We start from the raw sequence: 12,699 nt of genomic DNA on the forward strand, positions 1-12,699 counted from the left end.
AACCCTAGTACCTCCTTCTAAACCCTTAACCCCGTGAATCAATGAAGGAGACTAGCTCTCCAATCCTCAACCCTGGAATCCTTTATAAACCCTTTGCCTGCCTGCAAAATTCGATCGCTCTCGCTACGAAAACCTGTCGCTCGTTCTCAAAAAACGACGGCGGTGCCCACCCTACCTAGCACCCGTGCGGCGGCGCCACCCACCCGTAGTGGCTCTAGGAGGACAAGCACGCATAGGCAACAAATTCTTGTACAAAAACCACCACTCCAGAAACATGGACCCAATACTTTCGATAGCGTGTGAATTTCAAGTGGGCAAAAACCATCTAAACAATGTCTATCCAACCGGTTGCCACTCGAACAATACACCACTTGGATGGCCTTTCAATGGATTTTCTTGCATTCGACCCGTAAAACATCAAAGCACATGGACTAGTTATATATTTTTCTCTCACAAGTTCGTGACCCTGCAAATTTCTAGCTCCTTCGCAAAATTGAACAAAAGCACATCAACGAAGAAATTGAGCACCTTAAATGAAGTTGTGAATGGCTCCATGATTACATGGACTTCACATTATAAAATCATAATAAATCAAACATGCAATCCCTCAATACGAAGTCATTCCAGTTCCATGCAAGAGACATCATGTCCACCCAAAGCATGCTTGCAGTAGTAGTGCTTTGTCTCCAAGAAACACACATGCCATCAAACCAAAGTATCTGAGTTCTCGGATTTTGCATTATTACATACAGACAAGACCTTGGGATATCCACCTCCTACAAGAAAAGGGTTATTCTTTAAATCAACAAAGTGCTTGTGCTTGCTCTCCATAGTTGACTCTTCGATTCTTACGCAATTTGCAACAATAATCAATGTCTATAAGGCTCCAAAGGATCCACTGCAAATCCTCTTTCCACATTCTGCAAACAATGCTGCTATGTATACCATGGCACACTCCATATGTCATTGGTGATTCAAGTTTGGCTACAAGTCAACAAGTGCAAGAAACTCTAAGCTATGCCAGTTCATGTCACCTCACAAGCTACGACTTGTTACAACATCTACAACAGCCCATTTTATGACTCTGGACCACATTTGGACCAACATGCCTAATTACAACCTTCCACATGGAGCAAACGTCATATATTGGTCTCACCACTCCCTACTATACATTACAATTATTTAAGGCAAGCTGCATGAATATCAATGATCATTGATCATCCTGATTGGCTCATTTTGGAAAAGCCTTTACTCATAACTAAAGCACCTCTCTAATTTCTTTAAACTTAGAGCCTCTTTTTGTGCTGAATCTTTCAAAGATTCTGAATGTGTCTCCTAAGGTGGAAATATTATCCAAACAACCCTCAAATGGGGTTCAAAAACTAAAGAGTTGAAAGCCAAAAACTTCAAGTTCTCCAATTATGCTTGTTGTACTGATCACCATTATATACACATGCATAAACAGTAACTAGATTGGCCAAGCTGGAGGTCTGCATAATATTGCCCCACTTGTTATATTTACAAAAGGTTTAGAGGTTTTTAAAAGGAAGCTCTTGATCAGTGATGGCATCATCATCGTAGAGCTGCTTTTGTATGAGAGATGCTTGACTGTGGAGTTGCTGATGCACGTTTCCAAGCTTGATGTGATCAATGGTGGCATCGTCATCATAGAGCTGCTTTTGTATGAGAGATGCTTGAGTACTGTGGAGTTGCTGATGCACGTTTCCAAGCTTGATGTGATTAAGATGTGTCACTACGTCCCTCATACAAGGCCAATCTTGCGGCTTTCTCCTCGTGCACGCAACGCCCAATTCCATCACCTGCATCATCTCGTCTCGCAGGTGCGTTTCTTTGTCACCTTCCGATCAGAGCGTTGCATCCAATGCTTCCCGTGTCGAGAACGTGGACAGCACCCACGACCGCAGGTCCATCGTATCCGCTTTGAACATCTCGCTGGTCGAACTCTTGCCTGTGAGCATCTCTAATAGTGTTATACCATAGCTGTAAACATCGCCTTTGGTAGTGTAGGTAGCTTGAAATGCGTACTCTGGCAACATGTTCAGATGATCACAATTCATTAGCAAGATCGGCAAAAGGATAACAACTACCAAATTCGACGAAATAGTTGTAGGATCCACTTGTATACGTCTGAGACTCTGAGCATCCGCAAGAAGGGAGAGACTCACCTGGCGCAGCATAGCCTAGTGTGCCCTTGAATGTACTGGAGTTCGTTGCACTGACGGCAACCGGATCTAACAGTTTTGCAATGCCAAAGTCTGCTACACGAGCAGTCATGTCTGCATCCAACAGAATGTTGCTCGGTTTGATGTCGCAATGCACCACGGGCTCTTGGCACTCCTCGTGCAAATACACCAAAGCTTGTGCAACAGCAATGGAAATATCAAAGCGCATTCTCCAGTCAAATGAACCTCTTTGTCCCTCACGGTAGAGTTGGGCTTCTAAACTCCCATTCTCTAAGTATTCAAGAACCACAGCTTTTACTTGTGAGCCGATGCAATAGCCTTTCAACCCCACCAAATTTCTATGTCTTAAATTGCTCAGTATTCCCAATTCCTTCCTGAAGGCTCGATCCCCCCGTAGCTGCATTCTGTTTGTCTATCCTTTTCACAACGACCACAATATTGCCGTTGTTCAAAGTACCTTTATACACTCTGCTAAACGCAGCGGTTCCAATCAAGTTTTCTGGTTGAAGTCGTTTGTTGCAAGACGGAGATCTTGCTCGTCGAAGTGCTTAAAATCCTTGACAGTGAAACTCGTACCACTAGAAAGCTGAGGTGCAAATACTTGGTGAAACCGTCGATAGCTCCACCAACTGATCAAACAGGCTAATAGTACGAGAAGCATCCCCGCTGCACCTAAACTGATTTTCCCAAGTTTACTCAAGCCCTTGTGGTGTTTGGTAACTGAGGGTGCAGCCATACAATATTCTGGGCTTAAGACTCGCCCACATAGTGCCACATCTCCAAGAAACGATTCGTTTGTGACATTTTCGAAGACACCCGTGGTAGGTATCTGCCCTGTCAGATCAGCGTTATAAGACACATTTATAAAAGCAAGATTTTTTAGTTGACCAAGGCTCTCAGGAATCGATCCATCCAACTGATTTATAGAGAGATCTAGCCTTTCGAGTGCCGTGCATCCTGTACCAATAGATGAAGGGATACTTTCAGACAACATGTTCGAAGAGAAGTCGATCGTTCGAACACGGGAAAGTTGCCCTATACTCGAAGGGATCGTTCCTGAAAGATTGTTATGGGAGAGGTCCAGGCCTACCTGCAGATTTATCTTGGACAGAGAACTAGGTATTGTACCGCTGAAATTGTTGTGGGAGAGGTCCAAATCGTATAGCGCCTGACAGTTGCTCACAGAGTCTGGTATCATACCAGAAAGCATGTTTCCTTGCAAGTACAATTGACTCAAAACTTGCAGTTCAGTCAGCCGAGACGGGATAGGTCCCGTTAGACTGTTGTCTTGAAGACCCAGGTAAGTAAGCCCACTGCAAGACGCAAGCTGTTCTGGAATGCTTCCAGTTAGCTTGTTATTGTCCAAATATAAGCCTTCCAAACGCAGCAGGTTGCCCAGAGTATAGGGAATGCTACCGGTTAGAGAGTTGGAAGAAATACGCAAATCCACCAGCGCGGATGCACTCAAGTTGCCAAGCTCAAGGGGTATTTTACCTCGTAGGGAATTGTACGACAGGCGGACGATAATGAGTTTGCCTAGTTGACCTAGAGCAGGAGGAATTGAACCTGATAGATTGTTGGTGTCAAGGTAAAGGTGCATAAGTTGGGAGCAGTTTCCAAGGGAAGGGGGAATGGAGCCATTCAGCCTATTGTCCGCCAAGTAAAGGAAATTCATGTTTTGAAGGAGAGAGAGCTCTCCAGGTATTGCACCCGTGAGTTTATTTCTATCAAGGAACAACTCTTCTAGGTTTGTACAATTGCCTAGTTCCGCTGGGATACTGCCGGTCATGCCAAAAATCCCTCGGAACCCCAGATATAAGAGTTGTTGAAGCCTTCCGTATTCAGGAGGTATCTTCCCGGTCAAGTATAGATTTCCTGAGAAGATTAGCCACTGAAGCTTACTGCAATTCCCTATAGATGCAGGAACACTGCCTGAGATATTTAGGTTGGACAAATCGAGAACTGTCAGCTGAACGAGATTTCCCAGCTCAGGAGGCACTATACCGATCAAGCCAAGATTGGAGACGAATACGAGAGAGGTCAGATTTGTACAGTTGCCGAGTTGAAGAGGAATGCTGCCAGAAAAATTGTTGACGCCAAGTTGCAGGATCGTCAGAGACGTAAGTTGTCCTAGCTCAGCAGGAATTTCACCTGACAAAGCGTTATTATTGAGCCACAGGTATTCCAAGGATGCCACTTTTCCTAGCTCAGAAGGGATAAATCCAGTTAAAAGTGAACCCCTCATGGCGATGGTCAACCCAATTTGCAAACCTTGTGGACGACGTCATGGATCTTAGTGTCGGAGATACAGCTACAGCTCCCACCTGCAATCCACACAACAACTTGATCACCCCTGCCTGCTATCCCGGCGAGCAAAAGCCAATCCAATAGCATCGATAATGTTGCTAAAAAAGATTTTAACGATGATTTCAGCAAGATTTCCAACGCTCCAATGCTAATCACTGCATTATATTGCACCTGCATCAACTCTTGATGGATGAAGGTAGTCTCAATTGCTGCTGCAAAAATTGCAAGTGCGGCAAGACCGCCGAACACTGCCATCCTGATAATTTCAAACACTAATTGGAAAAATTCGAACGCTACCGAAGAGATTAGCTTCGTGCAAGGAATGACATGGTAAAAGGCTTAATTACTTTCAGGGTCTGGGATTGTTGGATTCTCTTGGATGCGAGCAGGTTTTGGATGATGCTTGCCAGCAAAGGTGTTGAAGAGGGCACGGAACGGAGAGGAAGAAAACCAGGGAGGGGAGGCCGGCGATGTGACTCAAAAAACTAGTTGGTCTTCCACGTAATAGAATAATAATAAAATACATTTAAATATGGACGTAACCAATTTCTCCCATTTCCAAAACATATACAAATTCAATTAGTTAATTAGTAAGAGTCTTCTCATCTCATAATGATAAAAATACATTTAGAATGGATGGAGCTTCTTTTTCCAACAATTAAAAGAACTAGGGATGAGTTATGCACGACACATGGCCTCGTTTCATGTGTAGACAAATGTCATCATTCCATGCTTTTTCAATCACTCGAAAGAAGGATTGGAGTTCCTAGGGTCTTGAGGCCATGGTCCAAGATGGAATAAAAAGCTGTAGCTATTCTTCGGACAACTAGGTCTAGGATGGGAGTAATGATTAATCACAAATAGATTTCTATCCTAAACCCCCCATGAAAGTCTCGTTGAGGTGCTAACTTTCCCTAAGGACTATTTACACTACCATAGTTTAAGACACACGACTTAAGGATTTGAAAGAAAGAGTGCATTCCGATTGAGATTCATGGGGATCTTCTTATGTTAAATCTCTTAACATCATGTTAAAGATGCTTGACAATTTAACCCCCAAGAAATAGATGCTCCAAGACCTTCTGCGAAGGATTACAAGTTAAAATATACAAATAAGGGTATAAATAAGTGTATATGTTGTTTTTATGAGTGCAGCTATGTGTCTAATTACACGTTATTTGTCCTTATGTATATGCACGTGTTAGTGTGTCTATGCATGTGTTTGGCTATATGTGTAGCGATGTTGTTGTGTGCTTAATATTAGATTAGTATTAGGCTATGTTAGTTTAGTTTCATAGTTAGAGAGAGAATGTATGTTGTGTGTATTTTGTGCATGTCAAATTTTTTTATGGATATGAATTTATTATTAGCCTTTGGTATGCCGTATGCATGAGATCTGGCTATGTCACTGTGATTTAATTTTTAGAAAATGAGGAGTGTAACCTATTTGGTGCACTCCACTTGGTATTGTGTAGGATTGTGGACTCAAAGTCGTTTATTGCAATCCAGTCAAGATTGCAATGTTTGTTGACATTTGAAAAGAATATTTATATCCATGGTAAACCAGTCTTTTGATCTTAGGCTCTTTTTTTTTCCTGTAAAATTATTATCATTGCACACCCTTAGCTTCTTTATGTCTCTTCTTTTGTCATGCTATGGAGTCTAACACCTATTTCATTACTTTTGGACTCGTGCACTACCCAAATTCGTTTTGTGATATAGTTTTGGATAGAACGTGAAAAAAAAGAGGCTCTTCTAAAACAAAACATTGAGACAAAAAGTAAGATTTAAAAAATTCAAATTAGAAAATCTGACGTGACATGTTATTAAAACTAGAGTACATTAAAAAAAGAGGTCATCACATTTCTGAAAGAAGTTTATCATATAACTCAAAGCCATATGGTGATATGTGATTAAAACTAGAGTACATTAAAAAAAGAGGTCATGATCACATTTTTGAAGAAGTTTATCATATAACTCAAAGCCATATGGTGTCAAAAAGCACCTTACAATCCTGCCATCAAATTGGCCATCTCTATCTCGCTGATTACACCAGCATCACTTTTTTCATCTTCATCGATGTAATTATGATATGCAAAGATACACAAAGATTCAAAGAGTCTTTTGTTCAATTCTTCTTATTTATTCCTAATACTTTCAGTAGTGCAGCCTGCTGTAAATCCCCTACCACGAGCACCTCTAAAAGACATTTGTTCAAACAGACTTGCAAGCTCTTCTCTTACTAAAGAGTACTTTCATAGCTCTTCTCTACAATGTCTTATCTTCTTGTTCTCTTCCCTTTCTTGGCTGCTTCTGCAATGCAAACTCATCTTTGTCATCTTGGGTCAATGGTCCTTGCCTCGTCTTCTCATCTTGATTTCTTTTGTGTTTGCAATCCATAATAAGTTGGTATTGATTGAAATCTCAAGAGAATGGATAATTGCAAGAACTTGTTCAGCTTGAAACAGGATAGAAGAAACGAGGAGATGTAGGAGAGGAGAGGAGAACCAAGTATGCAAGGAGATAGATAGGAAATGAGAATGGAATTGATAGCGAGGAGATAGTAGAGGAGATGAGCGAACATAGAATAGATAGCGAGGAGATAGAACAAATACGAGAGTAAGAGAAGGCAAGACGGATAAAGGTTCGGAGAGAAGGCAAGATGGTAGAAGAAATGAGAGAGGAAGCTCGCCTAAAAGTAAAGAGGGTGCGAGTATGGCATACTGGATAGTGGGAAGTGGAATAAAGTGAGTGAGGCATCTTTTTTTTTCAAGAAATTTACTTTATTAAGTATGAATGAAAACCGTGAGAGCAAGTTCAAATCCGGGAATACATCATTCTATGCATGAGGGGAAAAAGAAGCTCAAAAGGAGCTAATTAAAAACCAAGGCGGAGGCTGAAAATGCCACCTCAACCCTGCAGAAGACTCAAAGAAGAAAGGAGGTCCTCTCCAAACTCTTAAAAATGTAACTTTCCTCGGAGTGGTGGCTCACTGGCTTCTCATACATTTCTATAAATTTGTATACATTTATTGGTCATACATTTCTATAAATTTGCATTATTAGTCTATAAATTTATGAAATGTCTATAAATGTCTTCTTCTTCATTATTGGTCATGCACGTCTAGAAATGTGTTTTTATCGAACCTATACTTATATATTAATATAAAATCCTAGCGAAAGTTTATTGAGTTAGTCTTTTTAGTTTCATAATAGTAATAGAATATATTACAATTTTTAATGTTTTCTTTTTAGTTTTGAAGAAAAACATGTAAATCTTGGGGAAACTACAAGTTTTTTCTCATAAAAGTTTCAAATCCTGGAATGTTTCAAAAACCTTTATTTTTATTAGGGCATACAAACTTTCAAATCCAATATAGAATTTTTGCCTCTTTACGACAAAACTGGTGGGTAGGTGAGGAAGGATACACACATTTCTAGAGGTTCATGACCAATAATGAAGAAGAAGACATGCATTCATGACCAATGGACAAGCCTAAGACAAAGCCAACAAAGTCTAGCATTAGGAAGGTGAGGAAGAAGACATGCATGAGTGGTTAAGGTGGGTAGGTAAGGAATAATGTGTGCATTTCCAACCAATGTAAGTACATGAAAAATATTGAGGAAGACATGCATGACGAATTCACCACCCTAAGAAAATGCCAACCAAGTCCCAATTCTTGCCTACAAGGTCAGCACCAACGTAAAATATTTCTCTCTTCTTTTGTGATTTGATATTGCTTGATCATGGGCATTTATGTCTTCTTTGTGATGTCCCTTATAAAATAAATATGTAAAAATAGTACCCAATAAACTTGTGTATCAAGCAAAAGCTTTTAATGAATGATCCTTCCATGTTTAGTAAGACCAACGAACATCCATGTGACGCACAACCAAATACCAAGTCTCTCCTAGCTAGCAAGGACAAAGAAAATAATTAACACCACCCTCGGCTCACCCTCTCATGAGCCCTACTTCTTGTGGGGGAAGGGACCCTTCTATGGTAACTTGTAAAATTCAGCCATTTCTCAATCTTCCAAGCTTGAAAGCAATGCCTCGCTTGACGTTGATGTGTGAGTCTATCCATGCTAACTTCTGAAAAGGAAGAATGTGAAATTGTACGGTGGAGATTAAATTATCTCCGACTGCTACAGACCTTGCCGTATCAAGCAAAAAATCTCTACGAACCTTCCATGTGCATGACCAGCAAACACCTCTATGAAACCACAACCAAAACCCAAGGCTCCACTAGCAAGGAAAAAGAAAACTAGATACCACATTTTATTGCCACCCTATACACATCTTCTTACTAGTTGTAGTGGGAAAGGGACTCTCCACTAGTAGAGAAAAAGAGAACTAGATGTCAACCATAGACAGACCCTCTCATTAGCCCTACTTCACATGCCTATTGGAAAGTACTAGTGCTCTTGTGAAGTGGGATTTTGTAGACTAGCTCCCCTCTCGTTATCCTACTGGTCCAGTAGCTTTGTCTTTGTTTTCTTTGTAGTACTGCATGCCTAGCGGTGGGAGACATGACCTTTTGGAGAGTCTCTTCGGCCCTTTAAAATAGTGAAGAGGGTGCGAGTATGGCATACTGGATAGTGGGAAGTGGAATAAAGTGAGTGAGGCATCTTTTTTTTTTCAAGAAAATTACTTTATTAAGTATGAATGAAAACCGTGAGAGCAAGTTCAAATCCGGGGATACATCATTCTATGCATGAGGGGAAAAAGAAGCTCAAAAGGAGCTAATTAAAAACCAAGGCGGAGGCGGAAAATGCCACCTCAACCCTGCGGAAGACTCAAAGAAGAAAGGAGGTCCTCTCCAAACTCTTAAAAATGTAACTTTCCTGGGAGTGGTGGCTCACTGGCTGCTCATACATATCTATAAATTTGTATACATTTATTGGTCATACATTTCTATAAATTTGCATTATTAGTCTATAAATTTATGAAATGTCTATAAATGTCTTCTTCTTCATTATTGGTCATGCACGTCTAGAAATGTGTTTTTATCGAACCTATACTTATATATTAATATAAAATCCTAGCGAAAGTTTATTGAGTTAGTCTTTTTAGTTTCATAATAGTGATAGAATATATTACAATTTTTAAAGTTTTCTTTTTAATTTTGAAGAAAAACATGTAAATCTTAGCGAAACTTCAAGTTTTTTCTCATAAAAGTTTCAAATCCTGGAATGTTTCAAACCTTTATTTTTATTAGGGCATACAAACTTTCAAATCCAGTATAAATTTTTTGCCTCTTTACGACAAAACAGGGAAAAATCATCCATGGTGGGTAAGTGAGGAAGGATACACACATTTCTAGACGTGCATGACCAATAATGAAGAAGAAGACATGCATTCATGACCAATGGACAAGCCTAAGACAAAGCCAACAAAGTCTAGCATTAGGAAGGTGAGGAAGAAGACATGCATGAGTGGTTAAGGTGGGTAGGTAAGGAATAATATGTGCATTTCCAAGCAATGTATGTACATGACAAATATTGAGGAAGACATGCATGACGAATTCACCACCCTAAGAAAATGCCAACCAAGTCCCAATTCTTGCCTACAAGGTCAGCACCAACGTAAATATTTCTCTCTTCTTTTGTGATTTGATATTGCCTGGTCATGGGCATTTATGTCTTCTTTGTGATGTCCCTTATAAAATAAATATGTAAAAATAGTACCCAATAAACTTATGTATCAAGAAAAAGCTTTTAATGAATGAACCTTCCATGTTTAGTAAGACCAACGAACATCCATGTGACACACAACCAAATACCAAGTCTCTCCTAGCCAGCAAGAACAAAGAAAATATTTAGCACCACTCACCCTCTCATGAGCCCTACTTCTTGTGGGGGAAGGGACCCTTCTTGAAAATCCCTAAGAGTGGGGACTCTTTACACACCTAAGTGTATGGTAACTTGTAAAATTCAGCCATTTCTCAATCTTCCAAGCTTGAAGGCAATGCCTCGCTTGACGTTGATGTGCGAGTCTCTCCTGCATGCTAACTTCTGAAAAGGAAGAATGTGAAATTGTACAGTGGAGATTAAATTATCTCCGACTGCTACAGACCTTGCTGTATCAAGCAAAAAATCTCTACGAACCTTCCATGTGCATGACCAGCAAACACCTCTATGAAACCACAACCAAAACCCAAGGCTCCACTAACAAGGAAAAAGAAAACTAGATACCACATTTTATTGCCACCCTGAACACATCCTCTTATTAGTTGTAGTGGGAAAGGGACTCTCCACTAGTAGAGAAAAAGAAAACTAGATGTCAACCATAGACAGACCCTCTCATTAGCCCTACTTCACATGCCTATTGGAAAGTACTAGTGCTCTTGTGAAGTGGGATTTTGTAGACTAGCTCCCCTCTCGTTATCCTACTGGTCCAGTAGCTTTGTAGTACTGCGTGCCTAGCGGTGGGAGACATGACCTTTTGGAGAGTCTCTTCGGCCCTTTAAAATAGTGTGAAGCAGCTGAGCTCCTGCTAACTACATTTCTTTCGTCGGGCCTTCAGGCTAGAGAGAGAGGGAGAGGACTTTTGCATTGTTTTTCTTGTTTCCTTTAATAGAAGTCCAACAATTAGCAGAGAAGAATTCACGCGTGTCAAGCCACCACCAAGAGAGCGAGCGCAAAGAGATCTTTTCCAATGTCTACAACAGCGGCGATTTTGGTGGTAGCCATAGATTTGGGCACTATTTTCTCTGGATTTGCCCATGCACACAGGTTTGAGCCCGATAGGGTGTTCAATTGGTACGATTGGCCTCATCAGAACCAAGCAGGACTAGGCAAACCTTACTGCAAAACACAAACCAGTCTGTTATATGTTCCTGATGGCAGCGATGGGAAATATGCCGTCCAAGTTTGGGGCTGGAGTGCCTTGTGGAAATTTAGAGAGCTGCCTCGCCAGCCAATTTCTAATGGCATGAATTTGTTGCGGCTTGTAGACCAATGCGACAACACTTCTCAAAGTCTTACTATACACGGTGCATATCGTAAAATCGTCCATGTGATGAACCATACACTATCCATCAAAGGGAAAGATGCCTTCCTCATGGCCAAGTTCAAGCTATTTCTGGTGAATGGATATCAAGGTAGCAGCACCCGTAAGGAGCTTCCTGGTGACCTTACGGTTGAAACACTTCTTGTCAATTATCTCTGGTTCATAGGGGAATACGTGATCGAGAAGCTCCAACTATCTTATGGTACACAGTTGGGGAAAAAAGATGTTTAGTGGTGTGTACCGTTTCCTCATGATTTCGACGATGTTGGACGAGTGAGCAAAGCAAGTGATAGAGATGTGCGCCCAAAAAACCGGGCTTGTGAAAAGACCCTTGTGTACCGGCTGATGCTACATGCTCTGCACATTATCGTGGAGCCAGAAGTTGCCTCTGTGTACTGCGAGAAAAATGTGAGAGAATTGAAGCTTAGGAAAGGGGAGAAGGTTTTGGTAGCTGATATAGGAGGGGGAACTATTGATGTGGTAGTACACAAGAAGGCTGATGAAGACCCCAATAGCTTGAAAATGGAGAAGGCCGTCAAGAGCTACGGAGCTTTGGGAGGTGGAACCTTTGTAGACTTGCAATTCATGAAATTCATGTGTGCAAAGATGGGTCCTGCATGCTTCATCGAATTTTGTGATGAGAACCCATCCGAAGCCGTCAACCTCTTAAGTTCGTCGCAAGTCATAAAGACGGGGTTTGATGGAGATGGATCTCATTATGATTTGTCGCTTCTAGGGAAGCTAACCACTGCATGGAAGGAACATGATCGAAGAAATGGGACAACGTGGCCCGATGAAGACTATGTTGAGGTGAGACTAGACGATGCCGATATGAGGGGAATATTTGATCCAGAGGTCGAGAAGGTGCTCAATTTGACAATATTGAATTTAAGTTAGGGGGGCCATGCCACATTTAAGAGGGGGGGACATAGTATAGGCTACCTTAGGTAACTAGTCTAAACAAGTTTGGTTATAAATAGTCATAGGGAAAGTAATCTAAATTTTCTTATTGTGTGATCTAAATTCTTGAGAAAGAACGTAGATTTAAGGAAAGGGGGAGACATAATAGAATTTTGGTGGTATCTTATTTAAGCTTGAATAGGGGTGTTTTATCATCCTACGTGGATCTTAAATAGGGGGTTTTCTTGAAGTTCATGCACACAGGTGACGTCCCC

At 41.0% G+C, this 12,699-nt stretch overlaps 1 protein-coding gene and 1 pseudogene across 1 annotated transcript; one reads left to right on the plus strand and one right to left on the minus strand.

Annotated features, from left to right (window-relative positions):
• Window positions 1-1,865: 1,865 nt before the first annotated feature.
• Window positions 1,866-2,607, minus strand: LOC147889886 (receptor-like serine/threonine-protein kinase At1g78530 pseudogene; annotated as a pseudogene).
• A 9,262-nt stretch (window positions 2,608-11,869) lies between these two features.
• LOC147889887 (uncharacterized) lies at window positions 11,870-12,421 on the plus strand. The gene has a single exon (XM_087391030.1). It carries the CDS (start codon window positions 11,870-11,872, stop codon window positions 12,419-12,421), a length of 552 nt encoding a protein of 183 aa, XP_087247156.1.
• The last annotated feature ends 278 nt before the right edge of the window (window positions 12,422-12,699 follow it).

This window comes from Dipteris shenzhenensis, chromosome 19, assembly GCF_047967505.1.
Source record: "Dipteris shenzhenensis isolate YYH24624 ecotype China chromosome 19, Dip_SZ_1.0, whole genome shotgun sequence".
In the NCBI taxonomy this organism is placed as follows: Eukaryota; Viridiplantae; Streptophyta; class Polypodiopsida; order Gleicheniales; family Dipteridaceae; genus Dipteris; species Dipteris shenzhenensis.